Source organism: Schistocerca cancellata, chromosome 8 (genome assembly GCF_023864275.1).
Source record: "Schistocerca cancellata isolate TAMUIC-IGC-003103 chromosome 8, iqSchCanc2.1, whole genome shotgun sequence".
NCBI lineage: Eukaryota > Metazoa > Arthropoda > Insecta > Orthoptera > Acrididae > Schistocerca > Schistocerca cancellata.
In genome coordinates, this window is record NC_064633.1 from 615,741,333 (window position 1) to 615,755,538 (window position 14,206).

General features: G+C 45.3%; 1 protein-coding gene across 4 annotated transcripts in view; it reads left to right on the top strand.

Moving 5' to 3' along the window:
- Positions 1-14,206, top strand: part of LOC126095306 (transducin-like enhancer protein 4) — a 468,367-nt gene that overhangs the window by 227,608 nt on the left and 226,553 nt on the right. For all 4 annotated transcript variants that reach the window (XM_049910100.1, XM_049910101.1, XM_049910102.1 and 1 more), the window contains one exon: positions 8,750-8,824. In XM_049910100.1, the coding sequence (XP_049766057.1) occupies positions 8,750-8,824 (75 nt within the window). The remainder of the gene's footprint in view (positions 1-8,749; positions 8,825-14,206) is intronic.

Genomic DNA, 14,206 nt, shown 5'->3' on the forward strand with positions numbered 1-14,206 from the left:
GCTCCATTGTCTCAACGGAATACATCGAAAGCACATTAATTACGACGTCCGCACTCACGGTACACATATTTCGGGCCACAGGCGTGACGAGTTATCGCACACGAGCCCTGTGTCCTGTACACGGCGTTGGATCGACCGCACTGTTTGATCGCTCTTTCTTTCTCCTTCGCGTAGCCCGTCGGTGGGCATTGTGTGTTTAATGACAGGGGACTTGGCTGGTGCCGCCGTCGGCTGTTATCCTCGTTTCGAGGCCTTCTTTGAGTCGCGCCAGTGCCCCGGCGAGTCGGCGCCGCCGCCAGGGGCCCGGCCCACCTTGCGGCGGGTTTCCATCGCGTCTGCGGCGCACTCCGTTGTCTGCCTTTGTGCCGGCCCTTTGTCGCACTATTGCCATTGTTTTTTGGTTCGCAGTTAGCGGTGTGCCCATTCATTACGGCCGCCCTCCCCCCTGAGACCATTAACTGTTGATTACAGCTTTTGCCATCGCCGTATTGTTCATTCACTTTGCGTCTCGGCCAGAACGGGTCTGCCGCATACCGCGGTGCAGCCTATTTACGTAATTCTCTCTTCCCGCGGAAGACGAGGAAGATTTTTAATGGTGCGACTTTTTTGTCGCCGCATTCAGCCGCCTGGTGCTGTCGCTTTGTCTCCTCCATTCGCGTCCCACGCCTCGCCGACTTCCAGAAATTCCCGCCGCATCAATGTCGGAGAGCGTCTTCCGCATTCGAGGTGTTCACAGGCGGACCGCCGCCACCTGCTTCCAGGACCCGATCCCATCACAGATTTCTTCAGCTCTTCTATTTTAAAATCTAATAACGTCAACATGCCAGGTAGTTCCATAGTCCATCGTAGCTCAGACAGATTCGATTGTGGCATCGCCACCGACACTTTAATTCACTCAGGCGCACTACACGTAGACGTGCCCCGTGAGGCGCTGTGTCGAGGAATGAGTGCGCTACGTAAGCGCGAAGCGGGTTCCAATCCACGGAAGAGCGCCTGCTATGGTCGCACTCCCGGACCTTCTTGCCGTAACCCGATTTCCCAGGGGTCAAAATAAGCGAACACCTGTCTCGACTTAGACGTGATAAAACGACGGTCGAAGTTTCAGATGTACCGGGTGATCAAAAAGTCAGTATAAATTTGAAAACTTAATAAACCACGGAATAATGTAGATAGAGAGGTAAAAATTGACACACATGCTTGGAATTACACGGGGTTTTATTACAACCAAAAAAAGCAAAGTATTACTAGATGCGTGAAAGATCTCTTGCGGTGATGATCGTATGCTCTGCCGCCAGTTTCGTCATGCTTGGCCTCCCAGGTCCCCAGACCTCAGTCCGTGCGACTATTGGCTTTGGGGTTACCTGAAGTCGCAAGTGTATCGTGATCGACCGACATCTCTAGGGATGCTGAAAGACAACATCCGACGCCAATGCCTCACCATAACTCCGGACATGCTTTACAGTGCTGTTCACAACATTATTCCGCGACTACAGCTATTGTTGAGGACTGATGGTGGACATATTGAGCATTTCCTGTAAAGAACCGTCGTGCAGTGCTGAGACAGTGGGCTCGCATTTGGGAGAGCGGCGGTTAAAATCCCCGTCCGGCCACAAGTTCTAGCTTTTCTGCGGTTTCCCCAAACTGTTTAAGGCGAATGCTCGGATGGCTCCCTTGGAAGGGCGCGACAGATTTTCTTCTTTCATCCTTCTGCAATCAGAGCTCGTGCTCGGTTTCTGATGACCTCGTCATCGACGCGTCGTTAAATCCTAAAATTCATTCGTTTCTTCCTTGCTCTTCGAATTAATATTGCGTTTGAGATCTGTCTCCATACAAATGTGTTTACTACTGGAGGAATAATTCTTGAATATCGCGCCGTATTAGTGTATCAGAGGGGCACGATATTTAGTCATCAAATCGAGACGCCATTGACATGTGCTCTGACGTCAAAGACAACACAATAAGCCATCAGTACAACTGGTCGCCGAGGAGGAAAAAGATACCATCGCAGTAGATCACACCACCTGACATCGATAAATCTTGTCACTGATGGCCGTGACACCTGTAGAATTTTTCCTGGACTGCCGCCGGAAAAGACTTAGGTCTAAAGTTTCCACCGATGTTCGTACTACTTCGCATCTTTAAACCTCAATAAACAAACGAAAACCCGCTATTACTGCTAATTCATAGAGCCAGTTGCACAGTTGACCTAAAATTTTCGATTTTGGAACAGTCTGTTCTACCACGTGGACTGTAGCTGTAACATTTAAGCTAAATATTCCTTGGCACAGAAAACTGCGTGATTGGGAGCTGTATGAACTAAAATAATTGTCTAAGTTAGCGCCGAATACTACTGCAGTCTTCGGAGACGCCAAAGGCCTACTGTGCTTCTCCGGATGTATTGCGTTAAAGTTGTGAGGCTGTCTGTGTTCGATTAATTTGTTCATGTAGGATACCTTTATTAGAGCTAAAGATGACAACCAGATGTATTTGGTAAAGCAACAGTATGGGGTTTCCTTCCCAATTAACTAAACTAGTACTCTGCAAAACATAATAAATTCTGTACCCGCTGGCTTCGTATAGTGGGAAAATGTACTAACTCCTACAAAGAATTTAGTACAATGTACATAAATATAATGACAATGTTAATACTTTGTAGGCATTCCTCTTCTATGTAACACTTCTGTTAACCTCTTTGACATGAAGTCACCCAGTTTTTTGGTAGCCTCTGAGGTAATATTTTGCCGTTTTTCTTGTAGACATTGTTTCAGGGCAGTCTCACTTCGTATTTCATGTTTTCTGGCCATTCTTTCAAGCACACTCCAAAGATGTTCAATTTGTTTAGGGTCTGCGCTCTGTACTGGAAACATGAGACCAGACGAACAGTTTTCGCTATATGTGTAGGGCCTTTGTCTTGCTGAAAATAGCAGTATGTGTGTAAACCCAAGCTATCGACACTTTCTTGCAGATAATCCTGTAGGATATTTAAATACTCAAATGTATTACGTTACCTTCAACAAAAACAAGTTGCCCAACACCAGATGTAGCCATTCATCCCCGTACCATAATTCCTCCACCACTGTGCGTTACTGCGTGTTGCATGTGTTTAGGATTCAGCTCAGTATATGGTTATCCCCACATCTAAATTCTGCCATAATTTAGAAATTTATTAAATTTACTTTCATCTGTGGACGGTGTCGTGTCCCAGAAACTTGTGTTATTGCTTTTATGCTCTCTAGCAATTTAAAGTCTCAATTTCTTGCTCTTCTTGCTGATATTTGGTCTTCTTCTAGCTACCCTAGCTACATGATCTGCATTTCTTAATAAGGAACATCCGATGGTGTGATTTTCTCCCTGAACTGTTCGATAAAATGCGCAGGCAATGCACAGTTTTCAAATTTACAATCTTTTTTGACCATCCTTATTAATATATTTCGCTCCCATTGCGTTATCTTCTGTGTTCGACCTCTTATTTTGGTAATAATGAGAGTATTTCTTTTTCTAAATCGCGATATTGCGGACTGCGCAGTTGTCCGGTTCTTCCAATAATGTCAGTTATTAACTATTTCTGAAAATGATTGACGCTATTCATTTTAGGAAATAACTATTTGTCTTTCCTCCACAGTTATTTTCTTCGATTTGCTGCCCATTTAGTTGTTCCACGGCATTCACCGCCTATCACAACTAATATTCATGAGGCGCAGCTCTGCACTGAATGCGTGTCTTGCTGCAAGCTTACAGTTCTGGTCGTGTGCGTATACTTCTTCCGCACTGTGTGAAGCCAGCTGGTACAGAATTTTTATTTACTTTCTGCACTCTGTGTATGAAAGGCAGTGCGCCGACTGACTGATTCACTCGCCGACCACCGCCCAGTCCAAACCACTGACGACAGAAACTTGAAATTTGCAGAGGATGGTGATCTTATACTGTAGGCGTCGTTTCAGAAGAGAGATTTTGAAATTCCGTCCCGAAGGGGGTGATATAGGGGATGAAAGATTTTATGACCATGTTTAATTATCAAAGCACTTTTAAAAGTAAATCTATGAAATTTTGAATTAGGCTTCTAGATTGGAAATAAAAAATAGATATGTCACTGTTTTTGGGAAGAAACCTCCGTGGTAGTGAAAAAGGGGTCAAATGTTCATGCAAATATTTGATTATACAAGCATGTTTGAAGTTAAATTATGAAAATTTCTATTTGGTTAGGTCTTAGAAATTAAAAAAAAATGCGATTAACTGTGTCTGGAAACTCAACTCCTAAGTGGTTTTCAAAGGTATGTCTACGGCAATTGGAATTTGGCTTCTCTGTTAGAAATAAAATTACGTATTTCACTGTTGTTGGAAATGCAACCCCTATGGGTGCGAAATAGGGGATGAGAAATTTTAAGGAAATGTTTCATTATACTAAAAAAAATTTAAAGCTGAACCTGTGAAAACTGGTATTTTACTTCACGGTTAGACAGACGGAAATTTGTATTAGGCGATGAAAGTTTCACCACAAGAACGCAAAAAAAAACTTTGGACTCCAGCTACCAGAATCACATTTTGGTCTGAAGTAAACTTGGGGAATATCGTGCTTCGGTGAAAATTAGTGTCAAAATGTTAGAAGGTGTTGTAATTTGTAAATAACGTAAAAATTCGATTAAGGAAAACCAAGAAAAAGTATGTGCAGACTAAAGTCTAACAGTACTTGAGCGAAGCAGTTGGCGCTAAGCGAGTCCTTTGACATGTACAGATTAGGAAGGAACCCCGATACTGTTGGTTTACCAAATAACAGCTCTGGTTATCTTACCTCCTAATAAATATGTTCTACAGGGACCGAGGTGTGTGAATACTTTCATCCGTCACTGTAGCGAGAGCAGGCAGAGACGCAGCGCGACTGAAACAGTGGGCAGTGGCACTTTCCCTGTAGCAGACGTGTGTCGAGATGGTGTGCCTGACTACGGAAGCCGCGAACGTTCGGCCCCTATTTGCGAGAAGCAGCCAGAGAGCAGACAGTTGGGCAGGCGCTCCCACGCGGTAACTTGTCGGCATTAATCTCAATTACGGCGCCTCTCCGCCCGCTGACGGCTCCATTAAACGAGTCGGCGGACCGCTATTCGTAATCTGTGCCGCCCGCAGCCGGCGCCGGTTGTACGCTCGTGCGCGCCGCGTCACCCCCCTAGCCGCCGCAAGGCTGATTTGCGGCACAGTGGGCAGTGCGAATGACGCGTCGTCTCAACCCAGCTTGCAGTGCCACTCCACTGTTGCGACTGACGTCAGCTTCTGTGATCGAGTTGCCGCTTACCGAAATGTGCCATATGGCTTTGAAGAGAAATGCAAACCACAGTTCAGTAAGATAGAAACGCCCTCGAGAGATGACGAGGGCAGAGCTCCACTTTCCCCCGACTGTTTTTCTTTCTGGTATTAGCTGTACGTCGTCGTGCGTTGTTGCGGCTCAAAAAATGGTTCAAATGGCTCTGAGCACTATGCGACTTAACTTCTGAACTCATCGGTCCCCTAGAACTTAGAACTACTTAAACGTAACTAACCTAACGACATCACACACATCCGTGCCAGAGGCAGGATTCGAACCTGTGACCGTAGCGGTCGCGCGGTTCCAGACTGAAGCGCCTAGAACAGCTCGGCCACACAGGCCGGCAAGGGAGTGGTAAACAGCACCATCTGCATATCAACTGAATCGATACGACCTACCTATCGGCGCCCCAAATACTATTGTCGAAGTATATATTAAAATAAACACACAGTAATCCTTTGCTCCCGTTCCGCCAACTGTCCGGAGGTGTGGAAATGGGTTGCGCTTGCCGACGATTTGATCTCACCGAAGCATGGCAGATACAGAAGCGCCCCTGGGCTTTACACCAAAAAATATGAACCAATGTCAACAAGATACGAGTATATGACGGCAGATGTGTAGTTCCGTACTACCGATGGAAAAAGCCAGGGATTTTCTCTGCCTCGTGATGGCTGGGTGTTGTGTGCTGTCCTTAGGTTCGTTAGGTTTAAGTAGTTCTAAGTTCTAGGGGACTTATGACCACAGCAGTTGAGTCCCATAGTGCTCAGAGCCATTTGAATCATTTTTTTGAAATAGCCAACTTCGCTAGAATTTTAACATGGTGACAGCAGACGATTCACCACTTTACTGTACAAGGCCATTTACGCTTTTTAGCTATCTGACTTCTTTATTGTGACCCAGGATGAAATCCATGGTATAAAAAATGACAGCTTTTTATTCTTGCGATTTATGCTCTTCTGTTGTTCTCAACTTTTATGCCTTTTTAAGCTGTTATTAGTATCTTAAGTATTTGATTATAGTAATTTGCTGTGTTGCTAAATAAATACGAAGATAATGCACTGCTTCATTGTTACGTACGGACTGATTATCTGCCGACATTCTTAGTGAATACTTACAGTATGCGTTTACCATAATGTTTTGTCGATGGCAAAATTTTTCCATGTTGCAACACGATTTCATCAGGAATTATTAATGCGCTAACATAACACGTGTATAGATATCTATAACAAACAGATTTTTCGTACGCACAAAACAACACGCTTCCACGAACAAGTCTCGCCAATTGCGTCGTTCCTGGCTTACGCCATACATCTCTGAAGGACGTACTTTGCCCACAAGACAAGACTCTTGCAGGAGTGATAGTTCTGCGAGGTTCGCAGGAGAGCTTCTGCGAAGTTTGGAAGGGAGGAGACGAGGTGCTGGCTGAATTAGGGCTGTGAGGACGGGCCGTGAGTCGTGCTTGGCTAGCTCACTGGGTAGAGCACTTGCCCGCGAAAGGCAAAGGTCCCGAGTTCGAGTCTCCGTCCGACACACAGTTTTAATCTGCCAGGAAGTTTCGAGACGAGAGATGTTTATAATGTCGGTCGTAAGCGGCAGTGCACGCGTCAGTATGAATGCACGAAGGCTTCCGATGATGCCTAGGTCCATTCGGACAGACGCATCGAGCCAAGTAGTGCAGTGACACAAGTGATGCAGTCGATGAGTTCAGAGTACGCTGGTCCATCCAGTCGTGCCACGGTAGCAAGACGAACACACCGCGCGAACACATCGGTGTCGATAAAAAGTGTCAGCTGTTTGAAGGGGACTCAGCACCTGGCCCCGTCAGTGTCCCGTAAGTTTACGATGGCACCTCTACCAACAATTCCATTCTCCGTGAGCAAACCGTTGCGATAAGGTTACATGCTACATTTTGTACAACGCCGGAGCTTCACAACCGTCACACTACGGGACACAAACTGACGGAAGAGCAATCGCAGCGAGCTCAGGAGTAGTTGCACGACTGTCTCGAATGTTGGTAGGCGTGTTTTTACATCTGAAAGATGACGATTCGTATGTCGCGCCAGTCGCATAAGAGTGGCGTTAGTAGCGCTTCTGTGAGGATACGAATCGGGTTTGCTTTAAATGCACGCTGTAACGGTCGCGTGCCATAGTTACGTTTGAGACTGGACGTGGTGAGGTGTGTTCGTCGGGACTGCTTTTAAGGTGACATCTTTGTCACCAATAACACCACCTCACAGAGTGGGAACGAGGTCGTGTAAATGGGCTGTGAGAAGCTGGATGTTTCTCCTGCGGTGTTACAGCGAGACTTGGCAGAAATGGATCCGCCGAACACGGTTTCTGGCGGCGATGGCCACAGGCACGTACGGTGGCAACAGTACCGGGCTGTGGAGGGCCACTCGACACAAGACCACCGTGTTCGGCTGCACGGCTCCGTCGAATCGTGCTGCAAAGCAGCAGCTGGCATCTCAGTGACGCATCGAACGAGTCGAGGGCAGCTCCGTGCCGTACGCCCCGTAGCGTGCATTCCACTGACTCCAGACCACCGCCAGGTGCGGTCAGGCCAGAGCTCATTGGACGGCAGTATGGAGGTCTGCTGGAGGTCTGGTTCGGCCTCGGCGCCAGTGATTGCCGTGTGTTCATTAGGGGGAGGTCACTTGAAAGCCTGCAGCCATCTTGTCTCTGTACCACACACACTCTTCATCTACAGCTGGAGTTACGGCCTGGGCTGCGATTTCGTATGGCAGCGGGACCACTCTCGAGGTAATCCCACGCAACCTGACTCAAAGTCTCAGTCTGTTGTTATGACTGGTCGTGCTGCCATTCGTGAACAGTATTCCAGAAGGTGTTTTCCAACAGGATAATGCTCGCCACCCATCACGCTGCACAGTGTGTCGGTATGTTGCGTTGACCTGCTCGATCACCAGATCTGCGTCCAATCGGGCACATACGGGACGTCGGCGGACAACTGCAGCGTCATCCACAACCAGCGTTAACCGTCCCTATATTGACCGACCGAGAGTAACAGGCACGCAACTCTGACCCACTTGTACAACACAATGCATGCACGTTTGTCGGCTTACATTCAACATTCTGATCTATAAGCATTTCACATTTGCAGTGGTTTCCCTCTTACATTAATCTGTGATCTTGCAGTGTTAATCAGTTAAATAGGTTACCTGACAAATGTACTCGCCAAATTTCAGTAATCTGTATTAATTTTTGGTGTTGCGATTTTTTTATCCGTCTATATTAACTGAAATAATTTGCCTTATTTTGATCATCGGAATCGAGCATCCCCCACCTTTCCTCCTCCTGCGCCTCACGTCCGCAGTTATTTTGTCTGGAATTTTACGGGACAAAACAGCGGCGGTTTTTTCTCCACCTACTTTGAGATTGCTTTTTACACTGAGAAGACTAGAGATAGTGGTAGTGATATTTTGTGGTCTTGTGTTGCAGCATCAACAACAGGTGGCGACGGCGGTGGAGCGGGCTAAGCAGGTCACGATGACGGAACTGAACGCCGTAGTAGGGGTGAGTCCGTCTTTCACACTAGGACAACCCCCCCCCCCCTATCTCTCGTGTGTGTGTGTGTGTGTGTGTGTGTGTGTGTGTGTGTGTGTGTGTGTGTACGCACGCACTTCAGCCGTCACTTCTCTTGAACCTGTCTCCGTTAGTTTCTTCTAACACTTCTCTTCGCAAACAAAAAAAAAGAAACTTAACAGTTGTTGAAATGCTTAGATGTATTTGATCTTAATTTCACTGTTGTTACTTCCCAAATAATTGTAATAATTAACATTTATGCCTCATATAAGACGCACTTGAGCAGTGTACTTTTCGTATTTTATTCCAGTTTCTTCCATATTCAGTCATAAATGGACTAGTTAACATTAGCGAAACCTATGGTTATAGTGTTGTATACTGTGTACTATTGTCAGTCAAGGTATTTTGGTCTTCATTTATTATTATAGGTTCGTGGAAACATTGCTATCTGGGATTGTTAGGCGTGGGTAGTGGTAAATGAATCTACACGAATTAGCAGTTTCGAGAATGAGGCTTGTTCCACATTTAGAATACATCCACGGCATGTTTTTGAATTTCATGTTCAAACAGTACGTAGCTCATAATCCGAGAGGATCATCAGTAAGAGAAAACATGGTGAACTTATCGCGAATTGTGATGGATCGGTTCCGTACCGCGTGGCAGCCGTACGACTGTTGGTTGCATGGCAAGTAGAGTTGTAAAACTACCATCGGCTACTGTAGACTATCATAAGTAAGAGTACATTACGCTAGTTTTCGTAGTAGCCTCGGTCATTTAAGATCGTAACCGCGTTACGTGTACGTTTGGTGTGTTGCCTGCCTGTCGGGTGTTACTGCATTCCGGTCGCTTTGTACGCGCACGCGATCAGTGTCGTGACAGATTCCCCTAGAAAGCGGAAGCGGTGAACCGTCTAGAAACCGACTGAGGATGTGCAGGGTATTTCGCACTTTTGTGGAGAGGACTTACTAGATCAAGTCTTACATAGGAATCCATGTCCGGAAATAGTCATCCAACGACGCTCCACAGTGTCGAAGTTAAAGGCGCTGGCGCCTGTAAATGTATGCATATATACAGGGTGATTACATGGTGATGATACAAACTATCTAAGATGATGGAGAAGGGTAGAGGTATCAATTTGAGTTAAGGGTCGCTTTACTGGAAACAGTCGAGTTGAATGTTGTAACCGAAAGTCGTTCTGATACCCCTGACTGTATAATACAGGTACTGGTACTGTTCTTGCCAAAACTGTAGGGTAGGCAACTTTCAGAGGTGGTAGTATGGACCAAAACAAGGAAAAAAGTCCAGTAAACACGGGCACTAAAATGCTACGAGCATTTGTCCATCTTTGCTTCTGTGAAACACATCTCCTCTGTTAAGCAAATGCTCGTAGCGCTTAAGGTATGCCATCTCAGAGTCCATGTTTATTGGACAGTTTTCCCTTGCTTTGGCCCATTCTACCACCTCTGAAGGTTGCCTACCCTACGACCTTACCAGTACATGTATTCCACTGTGAGAGTTACCGGAACGGTTTTCGCTTATAACATTCGACTCATTCAGATTGATTCCTCTCCATCATCCTTGAAAGTACCGGTATGTAACATCATCACGGAATCACCCTGTGTATACATACAGGCGTCTGTAACTTCGACGTTCTGTAACGTAGTTGGAAGACGTTTCCGGACATGAATTCCTACGTAAAACTTGATCTACTGAGTGAGTCACGTGAATTGTAAAACACCTTGTATAAAGGGCCGCGTAACCTGTGGAACATTACTGTTGCAAATACTAATCCTCCTGTCTGTCACTTTAAAATAAACAGTATTTATAGCAAAATTGAAAGTATCAATGTTTAGTTCAGGTTTCATTTTAAAACTGATTTGTAACGTGAAACGTAGGGATGTTCTAGTAAAAATATAAAATAATACAGATTTATCATATTCTGTTAGGAAACGCAATTTCCTAAAAAAGTAAAATTATATAAAAAAAGCAAAACAAAAACCTACCAAAGACCGCTTAGATACTTCGTCGAGCTTATATAAGACATGTTTGTGTTATTCATAAACAATTTGACACTTATTGATAATGACGGCAAACTTTCGCCTTTGATCCTGATGAAGGACGTTCCACTGCGTACGAAGTAACAGTAAGTACGTACATGTTTCAGGTTTCTACGTGTAAACCGTGCTACTTGCAGCAAAACTAGTTGCTTTCGTTGCATAAAAACGCAGGAGCTACGCTATCAACTAATTTTTATTACTCACAAAATGCAATTTATACTGGCAAAAATATGAAATGCGCAATGAACTAACACTGGACGATGTGAGGTTCTGATTACGTGTAAAACAGAGAACAAAGAGAAGGCGTTTGCGTTTTTTTCCCTGCAAATGCTAGCAGTAGTACAGGTAATACTGCCATTTACTTCGTCATTTAAGTATAGGTATGAACTACCAAACCGTAGTTTTGGTAGAGCGTATCTTTAGTGGCAAGTGAATTGCTTTCACTGTAATGTTTATTCCTTGCTGTATACAAACAGACGTTTTGAGTAATTCCAATCACTCTGTGCGATTCTTCCCTACATAACTACTCAGGCTTCACTGTCAGTTACATACTCGGGCATGGCTTGTTCTGCGACTTGGATTTCCCGATGAAGTACTTTCCAGGATCAAATTTTTTTTTTTTTCCTCATGCACGAAGTCCAGTAGGCAGTTGTGGTACTATTTCTGAATTGATCAGTCGACGCACCACCGTTACTTACAAGGGGAAGCCACGACGTTGGGATCACTGATTTACTTCAGACTTTGTACACCTTTACTAGGCCATTAAAACAACATAACGTGCAAATAGTAAGTTGCACTACTGTGACAATTCCGAGAAAATCGCAAGAGAAGTTTTACGCATTTATTACGTAACAGATATATCTGTTCGTAGCCTGGTTGTGGTTCCCGCTCACCCTCAATTTTTTAATCCATTTTTTCATCACTGGTCATATTATTCAATTTATGACATTTGGGAGGTAACATAATTTAAAAAAATGTGTATTTGCATGAAGTTCTAGTGAATTTCGTATTATTTGACTGCTTACTATTTTTGATTAAATTTAATCGTGAGAACAAACATATTAATAACTATCGGCAAGTAAATGAAGTAATGCGTAGAGTTTTCATGAAAATGTGTGCGTGTCGTGATGTACGAACTCCCTTGCGCATGCAGTCTGGTAAGGCACTCTGAACTTCTTTGCACCTCGTCGCCTCGACCTGCACTCACTCCGGTAGACCCCGTTTGACAGTTTACCCGCATAGCGTAAGATGTAGCTAATGTGGCAAGAACGGGTAGTGTAGGTACAAGTTTTTTGAGTATCACAGAATTCACACTTGTGCTACAAAAGTAAAGGTGTGAGCAGGAGTCGAACCGCCGCCTCTTCTACGTTCGTCTTACGAAAGCTCCAATGTAACCACTTGACCACCACGAACTCTACCATCCCGCACCTACGCATAAAACTCATCTTGCGATTTTCTCGGAATTGCCAGAGTAGTGCACCTTGCTACTTTGACATTATTGTTTCAGTAGCCTACTAAAGGTGTACAAAGTATGAAGTAAATCCGCGATCCGAACGTCGTGGCGTCCCCTTGTTCGTAAGATTTCACTTCCTATCAGTCAGTACACGTCCCTGTGGATGGCTGCTGTATAAAAGCGGGCGTTTTGAGTATCTCCTAACTTCGACGTGACGGTAAACCTCGTACTCAAAATCACGTGGTCTAGCGACGCGTTCATGTTTTTATTCCATCAGCTCGACAGAACCGATAACCCGGCTTGCACCGTCGATGTTTGTCTTTCGAGAAAACAGCGATCACGTGCGGCCGAGTGGCGTTGTAGTTCGACAGTAGACACGGTGGCAGATGTTTGTGCAAGAGTAGCCAGGCCACAGGGCACGCCAACCCGGCGTAATGTTGCGCAAGTGTGAGCCCAGCTCTATCGGGCTGTCAGCGGTAGCCAGTAATGAGGCGGTCCCAGCCCGCGTCGTCACACTCCGGCTCGGCTGATAAGGCCGCCTCTGTCGCTCTCGAGACGCGCGCTGTTTGCCGGGCGTTAGGGGAGAGAAAAGAAGGACGCTTTGCAAGTGTTTGTCGTATCTGACAACTGGAGTAGCTTTCGTATTCCGGTGTCGCAAGTTGTTGCACTCGAGTCTGATAAGGGGCCGCGACAAGTGGGTTTAGAATGTATCAGCGGTTTTTCCTGTATCGCCACTCACCTGCCACTTCATTAAGAACACTCAGACTGTATATCTGTAGAGCACATCCTGCAAATAATGTACGGCACGGCGATGCAAAAAAAAAGTTACGGAGCACTCGAGCTGCGGGCTGCGTGTATAACAACGGGCCTGAGGAATTCCTCTACTTCACTTGGCATCGACGCTAATTTTAAATTTCCACACGGAAGGTTCGTATCACAAAGAATATACACTTTTATTGGTTACCAATTTACCACAGATAAGTAAGCAGGTAATTTTAAGATGATTTTTTTACCACACCAAGTAAATTCCAATTAAGAGTCCGCGATGAAATGCAAACTTCGGGTGATAATACTGTCTGTATCGGATATTTATTTATTTACGTAAAGTGTGATGTTCTGTGCATGTCAATCATCATCACATCCAAAGTTCAGTGTCATTTGCGGCCCACTTCATCGTATCTTTCTCGCAACTTGTTGAAATTGAGGGTAGACTTTGTTTCACAAGTTCTAAGTTTAGATATGATGATGGGCAGTAAACATTAAGCTTTTTAGATTGGATTATTCACGAAATAACTGATTTTTTTTATCGGTTACAGATGTAGAAAGCTGGCGACTTGACCGGAAATCTAGAAACAGAAGCGACAACCGCTTGACCCTCGCTGAAACTGTTCAGTGCGACACAGACGTGTGTAGGAATGTTACTCTGGTGCGCAAGAAGAATACGATCGACGGTTCGTGCGAAGATTGACATCTGATTTTCAAAATCAATAAACGTAATGTAGTGCTCTAAATAGACGAAAATACCAAACATCGTTTCACTACGTAATTGGGGAGCGGTCACTGGACTCAGACACAGTCGTAATTTATCTTCTGGAACGTCGAATCTAGTCGTGACAGAGATAGCACGCAGGATATATTGGAAGAAACCTAAAGATATTTAATTGAGCCACGAAGTAAAAAAACAGCGGACGACCGGCCGCCGTGTCGTCCTCGGCCCTTAGGCGTCACTGGATGTGGATACGCAGGGGCGGCCGGTCAGCACACCGCCCTTGCGGTCTTTCTCGCCGCTTCGCAGTGAAGTAGCTCTTCACCTGGTCTCACAGGGCCGAGTGCAGACCGGGTCGGCGGTCCATCCAAGGGCCA